We start from the raw sequence: 19,236 nt of genomic DNA, 5'->3' as shown, positions 1-19,236 counted from the left end.
CGCACCACTGCACTCCAGCCTGAGCGACAGAGTGAGACTCTGTCTCAAAAAAAAAAAAAAAAAAAAAAGAAGAAAGAAAAAAAAAAAAACTGTAACAATGATTCCTAAATCATGTCAAATAGTTCTCATAAAGTACCAGAAATGATCAAGTATCTCTTCATCCAGAGAAGGAAAGAGAGAGCAAAGCCACCATGAATGTTCAAAATGCGAAGGAAAAAATTGTAAAGCTGGGTCAAATGCTTTACTATCATTACATCCTTGAACTAAACCTCTTCTTATCTCCTGCCTAGAGGGTGAGGCCTGGCAGCCCAGAGTTCGGGGAGCTAAATCAAGGAAGAGAAATGCTGGTGGAGGGTAAGGGGAGCTTCTCAGCATTCAATATCAATATATTCACTTAATCTCCCTATTTTCAGTTTCAACTCTAGTTGATCTCCCCCAGTCTACAGACCTTATGTTTTAATCTCTCCAGTCATCTGCTAGCAAGGAAAGGGCAGTTACCCAGCATGATAAAGTAAGGATTTTCCTCAATAGTTTTTAATCGACCCTCCCTTTTTCAGATTCCTCCTGTCCCATCCCCATGCTCACCATTAACATGCAGTTCCAGAGGTATCCAGAGCCCCATTCTAAGCCTTTTAAAGATACTAAGGTTTAGACTGTGTTTGGCTCTTGCCATTGCTGATTTAAGAGTGGGAATTTTCTAATAAGTTACCACTGTGGTGTTCAAACCACTATCTTTACCTAGAATTCTCAGAACACATGCTATTTTCAAGTGTCCATGAAATGCCTGAAAAAATATTAAACCTACACTATATGCCAGAATGAAAGTCTCAAGAAATTAAAAGAAAATAGAAACTACAAAGGATGCATTATTCAACCATAAAACAAAAATATTAAGAAACTTAAGCCAAAAAAGGTTGCAAAGTATAAAATACTCTCACAAGTAAGAAGAAATAAAAAGTACCATTGCAGACTACTTAGAAAATAATAACAAGAAAACTAAAAATCAAAACATGGTGATGCAGTCAAAATTGTAATTAGAGGCAAATTCACACACTTAAACTCTTTCATCATTTCAAAAAAAAACAAAACCTCACAAATCTCATATATAACTTAAATAATTACAAAGCCAATAACAAATCTCAGAAAAACAGGAAAAGGGGAAAAAAGCAGCAATAAACTATAAATGAAAAAACTACCAATAATTAAATTTTAAAAACTGTTCTTAAAAAGACTTAGCCGGGCAAGGTGGCGGGCGCCTGTACTCGGGAGGCTGAGGCAGGAGAATGGTGTGAACCTGGGAGGCAGAGCTTGCAGTGAGCCGAGATCACGCCACTGCACTCCAGCCTGGGTGACAGAGCAAGACTCTGTCTCAAATAAAAAAAAGAGAAAAGCACTTAATTATATCTCTATAAATCTATTCATAGTTAAATACATACACACATATATATCTAATTAGTTTAATATATATTAAACATATATTTCATTATTTTTCATACATATATGAAAATATCCCTATCCTTCGGCTATGCATGCTAAAATGTTTACGGGTGAAGCACTACAATGCTTCAACTTAATTTCAAGTGTTTTAAAAAATTCACAAAAGAATACCTACTAGTTTCTGTAAATAATCTAGTTTTACTAGTTTTGGTAAGTAGATGTGACAAAATTGGTGAATCTAGGTGATGAGTAGTATACGGGTGTTCTTTGTGCTGCTCTTTCAACTTTTCTACTTACTTGAAAATTTTTGAAATAAAAAAGTGGGAGAAAACATATGCAGATACTGAGGGCATCTACAAATAAGATTCTAAGTATAAAGTTATGCTAGTAAATTTGGATGGTTTTCTTAGGTATATAACTACCAAAATTCACTTAAGAAATTAAAAGAAAAACCAGACTATTAGCCATGAAAGATGAAAAAGGTTATTAATTTATTCTACAAATACTGAGTACCGATATATACCATAATTTTTTCTTGATGTAGAGTAAAATGAGTAGACCATGAGTAAAAATGATAGGCCATGTTCTTACCTTCATGAAGCTAACACTCTAGTAGGAAGGAGAGAACATGACAAACATGACAAATAAACATACACATAAATAACATGCCAGTAGCAATAAGCACTGTGAAAAAGATAAATGGAATCAAAGGAATGAAAGGCATGAGGATTGCCATGTGAGAAGGGGTTTCAAAGTGGGGGCACTTCCCTAAAGTGTGATATTTGACCACAGCCCTGAATGAAGGGAGGAGGCAAGATTCAGAACTATCCAGGGAAAGATGGGTCCAAGCATAAGAAACAGCAATTATCAAAGAATTATGACCTTCCTCCAAAAATAAGCTCTTGGACAAGCTGCTTTTATTAATTTTTTCAAATTTGAAAGACAAAGATAATTCCCGTGTAATATAAACTGCTCTTGAGCACAGAAAAAGATGGGAAGCTTTTAAGTTCATAATCCTGACATCAAATCCAGATAAAAATAGCACAAAACACACACATCACTTATTAACAGTACCAATAACTATAGACGCAAAAATCTAACAACCATCAAACTAAATTCAAAGGCATTTAAAAGATTCTTGTATATTTTCCAAGGTTTATGATTCCCAGCTGAGTCAAACCAGTGGTGGTCTACAATCAACATGAAAGACAGAAAGAATAGGGAAAAAAATCTCACTACATTGCATATAATAAGTATAGTATCATGAAACTTTTTTTTTTTTTTTTTTTTTGAGACAGAGTCTTGCCCTGTCTCCCAGGCTAGAGTGCAGTGATGCAATCTCGACTCACTGCAACCTCCGCCTCCCAGGTTCAAGCGATTCTCCTGCCTCAGCTTCCCAAGTAGCTGGGACTACAAGTGCATACCACCACGTCTGGTTAATTTTTTAAATTTTTGGTAGAGATGGGATTTCACCATGTTGGCCAGGCTGGTCTTGAACTCCTAGCCTCAAGTAATCCACCTGCCTTGGCCTCCCAAAGTGCTGGGATTACAGGTGTGAACCACCACACCCAGCCCTCCTGAAACTTTTTTCTCACATATACACATAAGTTTGATTGGGTCATGATATAAAAATTATTTTTTACTATGATAGTGGTCAGAAATATTTGGAAAACAATAATATACAATAGGGTTTATCCTTGGAATATAAGAATAGTTGGATATAAGGTAGTATGTCATGTCAATAGACTATAGAAAATAATCATCTCAACAGATTGTTTCAAAAGCTATTCAGTAAATTGCAACGTATATCCACAATTAAAAGGACAAACCAGGATTGGGAAAGGTGGCTCACACCTGTAATCCCAGCACTTTAGGAGGCTGAGGTGGGCAGATCACCTGAGGTTAGGAGTTTAAGTCCAGCCTGGCCAACGGGGGGAAACCCTGTCTCTACTAAAACTACAAAAATTAGTCAGTAGTGGTGGTGCACATCTATAATCCCAGCTACTCAGGAGGCTGAGGCAGGAGAATCGCTTGAACCTGGGACGCAGAGGTTGCAGTGAGCCGAGATCACGCCACTGCACTCCAGCCTGGGTGACAGAGCGAGACTCCATCTCAAAAATAAATAAATAGATAAATAAAAATACCAGCTCCTCTCTTAAATATCAAACCTCTTTTAAAAACTATTTATTTACATAATAAAGAATATTTATATTAAACAAACAGCAAACATCATACTTACTGAGGAAAATCAAAGTTTATGAACTATCTATATGCAGATGACTTCCTAATTTGATCCCTATCCCAGTCCTTTTCTCTGAATCAGACTTGAATATCCAACAACCTACTACACAGTTCCCTTTGGACATCTAAAAGGCATCTCAAACTGAACATGTCCAAATCTAGGCTTCTGATAATAACCCTTCCACCTATTCATTTACTCTGCTTTGTAATCTTTGTTATCAGTTAGAGGCAACTTCATTACTCCAGTTTCGTCACCAAAAAATCTTGCAACCATTCTTTGCTCTCTTCACTTTCTATCATACCTCACATCCATTCAATCAGTAAATTCCATAAACTATATCTTTAAAATATATCCTGAATCCAATCAGTGTCATCACTTTCACTGTTAATAACCAGGTCCAAGCTACTCTCATCTCTAGCCAAGATTATTGCGAAAGACCCTTAACTGGACTCTGCTTCCATCCATGCTCCCTTCAGTCTCCTGTCAATACAGCAGTGAGACTGAGCCTTTCAGAAGTCAGATCATGTTAGTCTGCTCAATCCCTCCAAAGGGTCTGCATCTCACTCTAACTAAAAGACAGTATCTTTACTATGACCTAATCACCTACAACCCCTGCTCTCTGCTCTAGCCATACTAGCTATGCTAGTCCTCAACCATGCCAGATATACTGTCACGGCCTTGCATTTGCTGTTCCTTCTGCATGTAATGCCCTTCCTTCAGTCACTTTCTTTGGATCATGATTCAAAAGTCATGTTTTTAGAGAAGTTCACATGAGATATCCTATCTAAAATTTCAGTATGCTAACTCTATTACTTACATACACTTCCTTCTTCCAACTTGTTTTTCCCTCCTTAGCACTTTCATCTGAAATATTTTTTTTGTTTTGTTTTTTACTTATTTTCTACCATTTGTCTTCTATCACCAGATGTCTACCTTTATACCATCTACATGTCTATACCATGAAGGCAAAGATTGTTGTCTACTTTGTTGATGTATAGAACCCTATTATCCAGAGTAGTGCCCAGCATATAGTAGGTACCTGATAACTATTTGCTCAACAAATGAGTCATGAATTCCTGATAGAAAACACAACCACTCGCCCAAGAAAAATGTACACATGCACGTACACATAGTACTCTGAATAAAATTTCAGGAAGTTCACAGAATCTTGAAGTCTATTGTTAGCCTCATAAAGGTTTCCTGATGTGAAAAAAACTCTGCACGAAAGGCTTTTCTATTCAAATAAAAGCAAGTTAAGATTGCTATTATGTAAAGATACTCAGGAATGTATTGTCAGTAAAATATGTAATTCTATGTCCTCCTATATCAAAGTAGTTTCCTTTGTGTATTTAATACTTTTCTCAGAACTTTTTGAGCATATATTTCTTCAAAGATATTTTAGCCTTTTCTAACACCCAGAAGAAATACCTCTTGTTCCTGTAAAAGCTCAATCCCCTCTTTTCCTCAGAGCCTTTGTACTTGCTGCCTCCTGTCTCAAGAATACTTTTCTCTCAGATATCTTCATAACTTGTTTTCTTATTTCATTCAGTCTCTATTCAAATGTCACCTCCAATTTAGAGAGGCAGGCCTTCCCTGACCGACCTATCTAAAATAGCTACACATACACACACTCCACCAGCACTCTGTCTCCTTACCTAAGTACATATATATTTATTTGTATATTATCTATATTCTCAACTAGAAAGTAATCTGAGGGCAAGAACATCTGGACAACAATATATCCCCATAGTTAGGAAAGTTTTTGCCACTCAGCAGGCATTCAGAATGTGTGTACATGTGTACTTTGTGAGAGAAAATAGTAAGAAAATAGATAGATAGAAAATAGTAAGGAGGTGCCAGCCCATGTAGAAATAAGGTGCCAGCCCATGTAGAACCATTGAAAAGTTTTTTAACTTTTGCTAGATTTGGTGTAATATGCTGAATTACTAAGTCAAGGAATCAATGGGGCTGGGTGCAGTGGCTCATGCCTGTAATCCTAACTCTTTGGGAGGCCATGGTGGGCAGATCACTTGAAGCCAGGAGTTCAAGACCAGCGGAAACCCATCTCTACTAAAAATACAAAAAATTAACTGGGTGTGGTGCCAGGAGCCTGTAGTCCCTATCTACTCAGGAGGCTGAGACACAAGAATCAGTTGAACCCAGGAGGTGAAGGTCGCAGTGAGTCAAGTTCATGCCACTTGCACTCCAGTGTGGGGGACAGAGTAAGTAAGACACTGTCTCAAAAAAAAAGGATGAATGGCAGGCAGACGGGTACTATAGAGGGAATAAAAGGAAAATAACCCTTCTTCCTTTAGAAGAAGAGAATTTGTTCTGGACATAGAAGTATGTGCTAATTAGCAGAAGCCAGACTTCCTGTGTTTGTATTTCAACTTTTGCGACTCCAGAATCAAACCTCATGTGATCCCACACGCAGGTTCCTATAGTCTCTCTGCTCAGCAGTTTTCCCTTTTTCGGGAAAGAGCTACAGCTGTATGAAGCAACAGATCTCAAGACAATGTGTGATGTTTCATTTCCTTACTTTCTTACCTGAAATGTTATGAATATGGATTAATTTCTCTTTAGATTTTCTTTTGAAAAATGCTATGAACTCAAGGAGTCTGCAATGTTCTAAGATAAAATATCAAAATTCCTTATTTTATGACTTGTCAAAAAATTATAGTAAAAAGTCATTTTAAAAAGCTTCATTTGTATATACATGTACACTTGAAAGGAATTACTTTGAAATGAAAAAAAGCACAAGTTGATTGAAAATATAGCAATCCTTAACTAAATATACTTTTGAAGACCAAACATTTTTTATAAAATGTGGCAAATTCTACCAAGTTGCTACACGGATAGCAAAGCACTTATAAAGAAACCAAAATTATTTTAAAAAGATAAAAAACTAAGTCACTTTCATAGTGCATTGCACTTCTTTAAAGGTCCAGTGTGCATTACCAATGCTAGTTTGTTTTTATTTCCAACTTTTATTTAACTTGACTAATCCCCAAAGATTTTTTAGTTAGAATTGATTTTAAAATCTAAAACCTATGAAAACTACATTAAGTGTTCTATATTTATGAAACTCTACCCAACTGGATTCAGCCAAAAAAGTCTGCTAATTACTACTAGAAAACACACATATATATAACATGGATCTGATTTTATAGGTTCTTGAATATATATATTTTATAGGTTCTTGAATATGTATAATAAGTCATGAGAGTTATGTAATTTATTATGGTACTAAATGTTATGAAAGGCTAAAAAAAGCAAATAATAGCCATGCCCTATTTTGTTGATAAATACTTCTTACCACAAGTCCTAATATACCATATTTTACAACTCAAGTAATTTTTTCCTAGTGGAAAGTTCCATTCTTTGATTACCACTCTCAGCAAATGAAAGAAACCTCAACAACAATGCTATCACATTTCTTTGTTTTTGAAATATGTGAGGTAATCAATATTAACAAAAGTGAAAGGAAAGAACATTTTAGTTTTTGACAAAGTTATTATATATGCCTCTATACAATGGGATAGTCAACATTTATAGAAAAAGAGAACTTTTATCTTATAATGAAGGACAAGTGAAGAAAACCAGGCAACAATGTAAGTGACCTTCAATTACACTTAGAAGTGTTCTGGAGAAGCAGACTGAAGGCCAAGTATTTCAAATCATGTAAGAAATCTATCAATGAAAAAAAAAACAAAGCACGTTCTGAAAAAAAACAAAGCAAGTTCTGAGAGCCTCAGAGCTAATACAAAATGGATTTGTGGTATGTTATAAAATACTAACAGTCGCCCTTTGAAAATTACTTCAAAGTCTCCATTCTGACAGGTTAATGCTACAATATTTGGACATGTTTTAACTTTCTTGAGTAACATCAAACTATACACCTGGCTAAACATTTTTATAAAAAATAGAGGACAAGACAGTTAATTCTGTCATTCTGTGAAATTCCAACAATTAATTCCAGCAATATTATTCCACTTTTAAAAGTCTAGTGTCTCATTGGTTAATTTTATAGACTAAAACTTTCCTACTGATTCATTATATAATTTGAAACGTAGTTTTAATCATTTCTAATTGATCTCAAATTAGAAAATTTTATTTATTCATACATATATATATTCATCCAACAATTATTTATTGAGTACCTGCTATATGTCAGGCAATCTTCTAGGAGTTGGGGATATAACAATAAATAAATAAAAAAAAAATTGCCTTCAATTTTCTTATTCTTTTAGGATTCCTGGTTCTTCCTCAGCTATGGTAAAACCTTAATTTCTCCTCAAATCTCTCCCCTCTTCTTTTAATCAGGTTTAGCCAGGTACATGATCACATGATCACCCACCTAGCTGCTATAAAACACAGACCTTGAGCTAAGCCATATGACTAAGCTCTGGACCCCGGGATGGGGCAAAAGTGATGAGGGCAATAGCTCACATGCTTGTAAGAAACTGCTTATTCTCTACCTCCTCTTGCCTCTTTCATACAGGCTACAATTCAGACATGGTAGTCAGCAAGCTTCAATCACATAGAAAAGAAAACCCTAGAAGACTGCAAACAACGAAAAAGAGGTGAGGTGGAAACCTTGATCCCTGGATAACCCTGTGGAGCAAAGAAGCCCTGAGCTGAAAACCAATTTAAACTTGGGAGAAAATTAACTTTCTATCAAAGTTAAATCACCGTTATTTGGTTTCTTTAAAACAGTTGAATCAATAATTTGTGCTCCATTGATCATTATGCGTGTTATTTTGAAATACGAATGACCCTTTTCTACCTGGTATATATTTTCAAACTCCTCCTAGAACCCACCCTTGACCTACTTGTTCCACTGCTACTCTAAACAATCATTGCTACTTTTCTGTAACTTCTATATCATATATATACGTATATGTATTTTATATATATACACACACACACACGCATTTTTTTTTTTTTTTTTTTTTTTTTTTTTTGTGATGAAGTCTCGCTCTGTCACCCAGGCTGGAGTGCAGTGGCGCATCTCGGCTCACTGAAACCTCCGCCCTCCGGGTTCAAGCAATACTCCTGCCACAGCCTCCCGGGTAGCTGGGACTACAGGCATGCACCACCATGCCTGGCTAATTTTTGTATTTTTAATAGAGAAGGGGTTTCACCATGCTGGCCAGGCTGGTTTCAAACTCCTGACCTCAAGTGATCTGCCCGCCTTGGCTTCCCAAAGTGCTGGGATCACAGGTGTGAACCACTGCGCCCAGCTCTATATATACATTTCTATTATTATACTTACCACATTTTCCTGTACTTTATTTACATATCTCTCTCCCCTACGAGAAGTATTTTTCTTGAGAAAAAAAGGTCATTATCTTTTTGTATCACCAGCATTGTGTCTGCATCAGAGTCAGTATTTTTACATATTTGTTAAATAGAACTTACACATTAAGTTGACTGTTTTCTGTTTTTTCTATGGTTAGATTCTAAATGAGCTAACAGTAATTTTACCTGATCAGTGAATAAAGCTTAAGAAAAGTCAAAAAATAAGTGTAATTTTTTAAATACATAGGATCCATTAAAAATCCCTACTATATCATGGGTCAGAAAAACCAGTCCCCTTTTCTACTGGGTAGAAAAGGCTTTCTTTTCAGTAGTTAGCAAATGCCAGGCAATCTCAGTGTTTGTGAACACTTCAAGTTTACAAGCACTCAACTTTCAGTGATCATGGCTCTTGTCAATTTTATTTACCACGCACTTGTAAACAGAGCAGGTGATGGTAGGGGTGAGTCAGAAAGAGTTCATGGTAAAAGGAGTCAATAGGAGACTGCATACACAAAAGAGAGAGTTGTGGAGAATAAGAGTGGGGCTAGAAATGTGAAAGAAATAAGAATGGTGGACAGATGAGGAGATTCAGAATCTTAAGGAGTAAAAGAGAACAACACTGTAACCAAAGAAAATGACGGTAATGTTCACACTGAAATTTTTAAGCTGTTAAAAGTACACATGCGCTCACACTCACACCTATAATGTATCAACTTTCAAACTGACAAAATGTTTAAGTGTGATAATACCCAATGCTGTGAGGGCATAAAGACACAAGTACTTTAACACACTGTTGGATAATGATAAATTAGTATAAACATTTTAGAAAGTAATTTGGGAATTCATATAATAAAATTTTCAACACATACTCTATTTCTATAAATTTACCTCATGGATATACTTTGAGAATTTTGGCAATATTTCTTTGTGAAATTTTCATTAAGTATCATTTACAGTAGCAAAAATCAGGACACAAACTAACGGACTATCAATAAGGAACTGATTATGGTATATGATAAAATATAACTCTATGCAGGCATTAAAAAGAATGTGGCAGATCTCTTTGCATCTTTGATGACATTCATACTATATCTTTGAAGACATCCACGCTACACTTTTATCCACAGAAAAGAAAGCTACAGAATAGTATATGTGGCATAATATAAATAAATGAATTTTACGAAGCTGCCTATGTTTATGCCTTAATATTTCTGGAAGAACAAAAATAAAACTGTAAATAGAAATTTCGCAAGAAAACAATTGCAGGGAAAGGGGCTCTGGTGCTTCTTTACATGCATTTGTAAATTACTTTAACTTAACCATGTACATATATTAATTAAAAGCTTTTTAAGTTCCACAAGAAAACTATTTCAGGGAAAGGGGTTCTAGTGTTTCTTTATATGCTTTTGTGAATTATTTGAATTTAACCATGTATGTATATTAATTTGAAATTTTTAAAATGTCAAACGTTATCTGGATAGCAGAATTATGACTATATTATTTTCTATATAGCAAACTCAGATAAATCTTTTTAAAATTAATTACTATCTGAAATTAAATTGCTATTTAGAATATAAACAGTGGCCAGGTACATATGTCTCAACTTCATCTTTTGAGAATCTGCCTTAGTTTCATTTCTGTTTCATGGAAAGAGCCATTGGGGGAAAAAGGTTGAAGAAATGTACTTTTTCTCCTCTGTAGCTCTTTATTTTCAGTTTTATACTCTAAGACTTTTGCCTTTTATCTGATCCTTCGGCAACTTGCTTTTATCCCAACCAATTATGCTTCATGCTATGACAGAAAATAAACGGTGTCTATGTGATAGCAATATAACTGATTAAAAAATAACATATTCCAATAACTTGTTCTGTCTTCATGATGTTCAACATATTATCTTAATGACATTTTCACTGATATGAGCATTTGATAGCATAAAGACATAACCAGTTTCATGACTATGTAAGTTACAGGTACAAATGGTAGGAAATACTAAGAACAAAACTAAGGCCAAGCACAGTGGCTTGCGCCTGTAATCCCATAACTTTGCAAGGCTGAGGTGGGCAGATCACTTGAGCCCAGGAGTTCGAGACCAGCCTAGGCAACATGGCAAAACCCCATCTCTACAAAAAATACAAAAATTAGCTAGGCATGGTGGCACACACCTGTAGTCCCAGCTACTGGGTGAAGGAGCTGAGATCAGAGGATCACTTGAACCTGGCAGGGAGCTGAGATCATGCCACTACACTCCAGCCTGGGTGATAGAGTAAGACTGTCTAAAAAACAAGAAAAGAGAAGCGAAAAAAACTAATTTACCTGAAAGTACTGCTGACAAATGTTAGATACTGGCTGACTATAAGAGCATTAGTATACAGTTTTGATATACAAAAGCATTAGTGGCTGAGTTCTAACATCTAAGATACTAATCCTCAAGTTAAATAATTAAGAAAGATCATTCAACTGATTATATTTAGCACATTGATAAAGAAGGAAAACTACAAACTACTTAAGATCAATTCCGTATTACATCAATACTAGAAATGGATCTTGAAGCGCAGAATCATAACACAGGACATCAAGATGATTTAACTACAGTGAGAGTCTCTCCTGTACAGGTAGTAGACACACAAAACGAATCCATTTCACTCTCCCAAAAAACATCTTTCTAGATCAGAAGTCAGCAAATCTTTTCTGTAAAGAGCCAGATAGTGAATGATTTAGGCTTTGCAGGCCATATGCAGGCTCTGTAGCATATGCTTTATTTTTTACAACCTTTAAAACTGTAAAGACCATTGTCAGCTCACAGGCTATACAAAAACAGGCCACAGCCATAACCAGATTTGGCCCCTGGTTTTCATTTATTGACTTCTGTTCTAGATATCTTCCTTTTATCCAAGTAAGGACACTTATTAGGCATGTGATACCATCAGTGCCCTTTTATCTGCTGCACTCATTCTGTATCAATTTATCATATCATATTGGCTACAAATACACACACATACACACACAAATATCACATCTTCAATATTTTCAACTGCATAAGAAGAATAATTCCACTCAAGGAAACCTCATTAAATTGCTGTAAAATCATTTCTACATTTTTAACTATCAGATAATTCTAACAAAATTTATGGAACAATTATTTTGCATAATACAATGGTACAGTTTTTTACTACTTTGTAAAAGTAAAACTTTGTTTTACTTTTGTAAAACTTGACATACTGCACATTTTTAATTAATGTTATTGAGGCATACTTTGCATATACTATTTACGATTTTCTTATGTAAAATTCAATGTTTCTTAGTAAGTTGATTGAGCTGTGCAACCATCACCAGAAATCAGTTTGAAAACATTATCACCCCAATACGAACATGCACACTTAGCGTTAATACCTGTTTCCTCCCACCCCTCCTACGCAACTACTAATCTTTTTGTCTTTATACTTTAATTTTTCTGAATATTTTATATAAATGGTATCATACAGCAAGTAGTTTCTGTGTCTGGCTTCTTTGCCTAAGCACAATATTCTTGAGGTTTATCCATGTTGTAACATGTATTCATAGTTTATTCTTTTATGTTGTTACATAGTATTCCATTGGATATGCTCCACATTCTTAATGTGTACAATTCACTAAGCCTTGACTTATGTATACACACATGCAACAATCACCAGTCAGAATAACATAACAATCACTCCCAAAATTTACTGTGTGCCTTTGTAATTCTTCCTTCCTGCCCCTCTTCATCCACCTCTGTCCCCAAGGCAACCACTGGTCTGCTTTCTGTCACCATACATTAGTTTGCATTTGCCAGAATTTTATACAAAAGGAATCATATAGGATGTGCTCCCTTTTTTCTAACTTCTTTCACTCAGCACAATTATTTTGAAATCCATCAATATTGTAGAATGTATCAAGTTAATCTCTTTTTATTACTGAAGAGTACTTTCTTTATATTCAACTGCAGTGAACATTTGGAAATTTTCCAGTTTGGGGCTATCACAAATAAATCTGATATGAACCCTTGCTTACAAGTCTTTGTATGGATACATGTTTTCATTTCTCCTGAGTAAATTATCTAAAAGTGGAATGGCAGGATCATATAGTAGGTGGATGTTCAATTTTAAGAAACTGCCAAACTGTTTGCCAAAGAGGTTGCATCATTTAACATACCCACAAACGCTGTAAGAGTGCTCAAGTCCCACCACATCCTTACAACAGTTGGTATGGCCAGTCTTTTTAACTTTATTCATTCCAAATAGATGTGTGTTATCCCATCGTGGTTTTCATTTACATTTACATTTCCTAACAATTAAAGATGCTGAGCATCTTTCCAAGTGTTTGTCATCTATGTATCTCCATAGTAAGGTGTGTTCAAATCTTTTCTGATTTTTAAAATTGGGTAATTTTATTATTGAGTTTTTGACAGTTCTTTATATATTCGGAATTTATTAGATACATGATTTTCAAATATTTTTCCCAGTCTGTAATTTGTCTTTTCATTCCCTAACAGTGTCTTTTAAAGAGCAGAAGTTTTTAATTTTTACAGAGTGATTTATCAATTTCTTCTTTTATGGATCATACTTTTCGTGTCTTCTCTAAGAAATCATTCCCTAATCCAACTTTCTTTTCTCAAAGTTTTATCACTTTAGGCTTTACATTTAGGTCTTTGATTCATTTTTACTTAATTATTATATATGTCTTGAAGTACTGGTCAGATTTCATTTTATGACATACAGATATCCAACTGTTTCAGTACTGTTTGTTGAAAGAACTATCCTTTCTCCAGAAAAAATGCCATTGTACCTTGTGGAAAATCAGTTGTTCATATGTTTCATCTTTCTTTTTGGACTCTCTATTCTATTCCATTAACTGTTTTCTTTTGATGTGAATACCACATTGTCTTAATTACTGCAGCTTTATAAATCTTGAAATCAGGTAGACTTCCAACTTTGTTCTTTTTCAAAGTTGTCTTAACTATTCTAGACATTTTGCATTTTTCTACGAATTTTAGAATCAGCTAGTCAGTTTCTACAAAAATGTTGACTGGTACTTTGACTGAGAATGCTATGAATCTATAGATTACCTTGGAGAAAATTGACATTTTTAACAATATTGAGTCTACTGATCCATAAATAAGGCATATAGTCACCAATTATTTAATTTTTTTATTTTTCTTAACTGTGTTTTAAAGTTTTCAGTGTATGGATCTTCAACATCTTCGTCAGATTTACCCCTAAGCATTTAATATATTCGCTATTACTACAAATGGCATTTGTTGCTTTTTCATTTCAGTTTCTAATTGTTCCTTGCTGTTATACAGAAACAATTTATTTTTGTACATTGAGCTTCTACCTTCAACCTTAGTTAACTCACTTCGTTCTTCTAGTAGTTAGAACATGTAATCTGTGAATAATGACAGTTTCACTTCTTCCATTCTAATCTAGTTGACTTTTTATCTCTGTTTCTTGCCTGATTGCGCTGCCTAGAAGCCCCAGATCAATGTTGAAAAGAGGCAGCAGTGAGAGTGTTCCTGATCTCAGGAGAAATGCAATATTCAGTGTTTCACCACTAAATATGATGTCAGCTTTGGCTTTTCTTAGACATTTTTTTACAGGTTAAGGACATGGACTTCTATCCCAGTTTGCTGAGACTTTTTAATCAAAAACAGATGTTGGATTCTGTCAAATGCTTTCTCTGCATCCACTGAGATGCTCATATGGTTTTTGTTTTTTACTTTCTTAATATGGTGAACTGTAATGATTAATTGTTGAATGTTAAACTAACCTTGCATTCCTAGAATAAACCCTTCTTGATCTTTTTATATATTGCTGGATTCTATTTGCTAAAATTTAGTTTACAATTGTTACATCTATGTTCACGAATGATACTGCATTGTCGTTTTCTTTGTCTGGTTTTTGTATCAAATAATGTTGATTGTTTTAAGTAGGAGGGTAAATTAGGTCCCTGTTACTCTCCCTTAGCCAGAAGTACTCTGCTAAATGGTAATTATGTTATTATCTCATCTATTCCTTCCTAGTTTAGAAGGTACATATTATTACCATCATTTTATATACAGGAGAAATGGGAAACGGGGAAAAATTGAGGCTCAGAGAGCAAGGGGGTACAGCTCTTTCTAGCTGGAACAAAGGTTTGAATCAAGACAGTAGGAATCTAAAACCCACTCTCAACCTTCTACTATACTGCAATACTTAAACAGTGTTCAAAAAACATCTCTTTAAACACATAATTTTTCATTAAGAAATTATATCTCCAAAAAATCCAAGTAGTCTGATCTACTACTTAGTGATCTACTACTTAGTGATTAAGACCTATGTCTTAATCGCTATGGTATTTGTTGAAAAAAATGAACATGATATCATGGTTTCTTATATTCCGAGTCAGGATCTACATAAACTATTAACTACTGAATATACTGAAAACCTTACTTAAGACAGATTTAATCCAGCCACAAAGAGCCTTATAAGGATATTCCATAGTACCAAAAGGCCAACCAAAACAAACCAATAGATGTTACTATTTTAAAATTCTATGTAATCCTCAAAACCACATAATGAAATAATTACTATTATACATATTTTATAGATGAGGAAATTTGAGACACAACAACATTAAGAAACTTGCTTAAAGTCTGCCATCTCTGAAGTAGCTGAACAGGTATTCAAACTCAAGTCTCTACAACTTCAGAATAGATTCTTAAAATTTGTATTTTATGTTTCATTTGTTTGGTTTTTCAATTACAATGTTGTCAATCCTAAGAAACAAGAAGTGCTACCAAAGGCCTTTTGGGGAACAAGGAAATTCCAATATTGGACTGGAGCAGAGCTCAGTGCCAAATAAACTGGAGCTGAGCTTTGATGGTAATGATGGCAAGCTGGGGTTTCCCAATCTCCAACTAGATTAAACCTGCTTTGCTCCATTTCTTTTTTTTTTTTTTTTTTGAGATGGAGTCTCCCTCTGTCGCCCAGGCTGGAGTGCAGTGGCACGATCTCGGCTCACTGCAAGCTCCGCCTCCCGGGTTCACGCCATTCTCCTGCCTCAGCCTCCTGAGTAGCTGGGACTACAGGCACCCACCACCACGCCTGGTTTATTTTTTGTATTTTTAGTAGAGACGGGGTTTCACCGTGTTAGCCAGGATGGTCTTGATCTCCTGACCTCGTGATCCGCCTGCCTCGGCCTCCCAAAGTGCTGGGATTACAGGCGTGAGCCACCACGCCCGGCCACTTTGCTCCATTTCTAAAGCAAGTTTTCTTGTTTTTTTTGACCATAAAAGTAGCTGAGAAGCCTCACATGGTGGCATACATTTGTAGTCCCATCTACCCAGAAGGCTAACGGAGGATTGAGCACAGGAGTTTGAGGCCAGAATGGGCAATATAGCACCCAGATTTTTCTTTACCTTCTGGTCTGTTTTGTTTGAGATGGTCTCACTCTGTAACCTTGGTGATCCCAGGGATCACCTCAGCCTCCCAAGTAGCTGGACTACAGGTGCATGCCACCACACTCAACTAATTTTTTTGTATTTTTTATAGAGACGGGGTTTCGTCATGTTGCCTAGGCTGTGTCACTCAGGTTTTTCTATATTTCTGATGACCTGCGTGGGCATAGCTCAATGAGTTTGGACTACTAGCTACTGGCTATAATGCAGAACTCCCCTTAAAAGTAAGATGGGAAGGCAAAGGGAAAGAATAATAGCTATTCAAATAATTCCAGTCACGAGGCAAGATGGTATAGGGATAAACAGCCTGGACTCAAGGAAAGTGCCAAGATTGAAATGCTTATTCTGCCTCATAGTAGCTGTGAGACCTTGGAAAACTTATTTAACTTCTCTGGGCTTTCATGCCTTCATCTATAAGATAGGGTAATCATTTTACCTCTCATATGGCTAACAATTAAAAGACAGAATATATAAAAATTGTTTAGAATAGCACCTGACACTTGGTAGGTCCTGTTTAAATTTTGCTATCAACTTATAAATTACTGTTATTCTTATAGTAAATGAACAAGAAAAAAATTACATATGTTGGATAGGCACTTTAGAGATTCTTTAGTATAAATAACTTGAATGTTTGCAATGACAATATATTTTAAAATACAGTCCTAGAAATGTGGCATATCTATATTAGTGTCCTAAAAATGGCTTTGGAAACTGATTTCCAGCATCTTCTAAAAACAGGCAAACAATTTTATAAACATTAGCAGAGAAAATTGGACATAAAGCAAATTACTCAATTCCACTAAAGTAGTATTGAACACCTACTATGTGCTCAGAATTATGCAATCTTGATTAGGGGGACATACAAAATCTAAACCCTATTCTCAATAAGCTTAAAATATAATACATAAATACAAAAGTGTATACATAAAACAGAAAAATAAGGCAAAGGACAAGTAAATGTGACAGTAGCACATAACTCTGCAAGAAATTCTCAAGTACCATTAGAATTTATGTTTAACTTATAGAATTTAAAAAGTATCTATGTGTATGTTTAATGCCATTCTTAATGCTAGTGCCAAGAACAAGTCCAAATGATTGGTATTTTATAATATTAACAATTATTAAGGAATTACTTGAACAACAAAAAAAAGAGGGTTATTCGATAATTTTCATTGTAACTTACTCTTGCTATTTTGGTCTGCAGAAAATTCTCCCTTTCTTCATCTACCTTAATTTCATGTCCATTTTTGAAGAATTCAAGCATTTTGGGGATGTCACGGCCAATGGAATCTAGTTAGAAAAAATAAAATCCACAATTATCACTCCAAATAAGTAGTAAAAATTACTGAATAAAAGAAACACATATCTCATGTGAAGATACAGCAAACAAATAGTGGCAGATAAACTTTAGTTCCAAAGAGCTCTGTTTCCCGGTGTTCATGCTCTTGTGTGATCTCCTCTCATTGCGTGTGAATGAAACTTGCAACTTGCTTCAAACCAAGAGACAGAATAATCATGTGTACATAATTATATTACATAAAGCTATAATGCCTGTCTTGGAAAAGACTCTCTTCCTTATTGGCTTTGAAGAAACAAGCTGCAATGCTGTGAGCTGCCATATGGAGAGGGCCACAGGGCAACAAGCTGAGAGCAGTCTCAAGCTAACAGCCAGTAAGAAACTGAAGCCCTGTGCCCAGTAGCCTACAGGAACTGAATTCTGCCAACTGCGTAAGTCTGGAAGCAAATCCATCACCCATTGAGTCTAAGATGAAACCACCTCTCTGGCCAACACCTTGAGTGGAGCTCTGTGAGACCCTTAAGCAGAGAACCCCACTCAGCTACACATACATTCCTGACACATAGAAATGGTGAGATAATAAATGTGTGTTGTTCCAAGCAACTGTTTGTGGTAATATTGTTGCACCACTATGGATAACTAACACATAAGTATATGCAATAATAATATATAGCATACATTAAAAACACAGATGACATAATGAAATCAAATCTATAAAATAAACTATGGCAAAAGATAACAGCGGCCAGGCATGATGGCTCACGTCTGTAATCCCAGCACTTTGAGAGGCCGAGGCAGGCAGATTACCTGAGGTCAGGAGTTCAAGACCAGCCTGGCCAACAAGGTGAAATCCTGTTTCTACTAAAAATACAAAAACTAGCTGGATATGGTGGCGCACACCTGTAATCCCAGCTACTTGGGAGGCTGAGGCAGGAGAATTGCTTGAACTCAAGAGGCAGAGGTAGCAGTGAGCTGAGACTGTGCCACTGCACTCCAGCCTAGGCGGCAGAGTGAGACTCTGTCAAAAAATAATAATAACAGTACAGTCTTGAAATCTTTTAAGAACCTTCTACCTACCATAAAGAAGTAGAAAAAAAACCAACAACTAAAAAGCAGAAACATTTAGCAGTGGAAACAATATCATAATGAATGATACAGTGTAGAGGTAGCTCATTATTATGCAAATGGTTATAGAAACTGGCATGAGTTTCCATAGTCAGACATGCAGGTACCTGTAATCCCAGCTACTCAGGAAGCTGAGACAGGAGAATCACTTGAACCTGGGAGGCAGAGGTTGCAGTGAGCTGAGACTGAGCCACTGCACTCCAGCCTGGCAGCCTGGGCAACAGAGTAAGATTCTGTCTCAAAAAAAAAGAAAAGAAAAGAAAAGAAAAGAAAGAAACCAGCCTGAGAGGCCAGGCATGGTGGCTCATGCCTGTAATCCCAGCACTTTGGGAGGCTGAGGCGGGCAGATTACTTGAGGCTGTGAGTTCGAGACCAGTCTGG

The 19,236-nt window shown here is 35.7% G+C and overlaps 1 protein-coding gene across 1 annotated transcript in view; it reads right to left on the bottom strand.

Annotated features, from left to right (window-relative positions):
- Positions 1-19,236, bottom strand: part of MRPL1 (mitochondrial ribosomal protein L1) — a 73,943-nt gene that overhangs the window by 24,822 nt on the left and 29,885 nt on the right. Inside the window, exon 5 of the mRNA XM_011966221.1 lies at positions 17,617-17,723. Within this exon, the coding sequence (XP_011821611.1) occupies positions 17,617-17,723 (107 nt within the window). The remainder of the gene's footprint in view (positions 1-17,616; positions 17,724-19,236) is intronic.

This window comes from Mandrillus leucophaeus, unplaced genomic scaffold (assembly GCF_000951045.1).
Source record: "Mandrillus leucophaeus isolate KB7577 unplaced genomic scaffold, Mleu.le_1.0 Scaffold75, whole genome shotgun sequence".
In the NCBI taxonomy this organism is placed as follows: domain Eukaryota; kingdom Metazoa; phylum Chordata; class Mammalia; order Primates; family Cercopithecidae; genus Mandrillus; species Mandrillus leucophaeus.
Note: the sequence above shows the minus strand (reverse complement) of the source record. Positions and strands in the feature narration are given on the sequence as shown.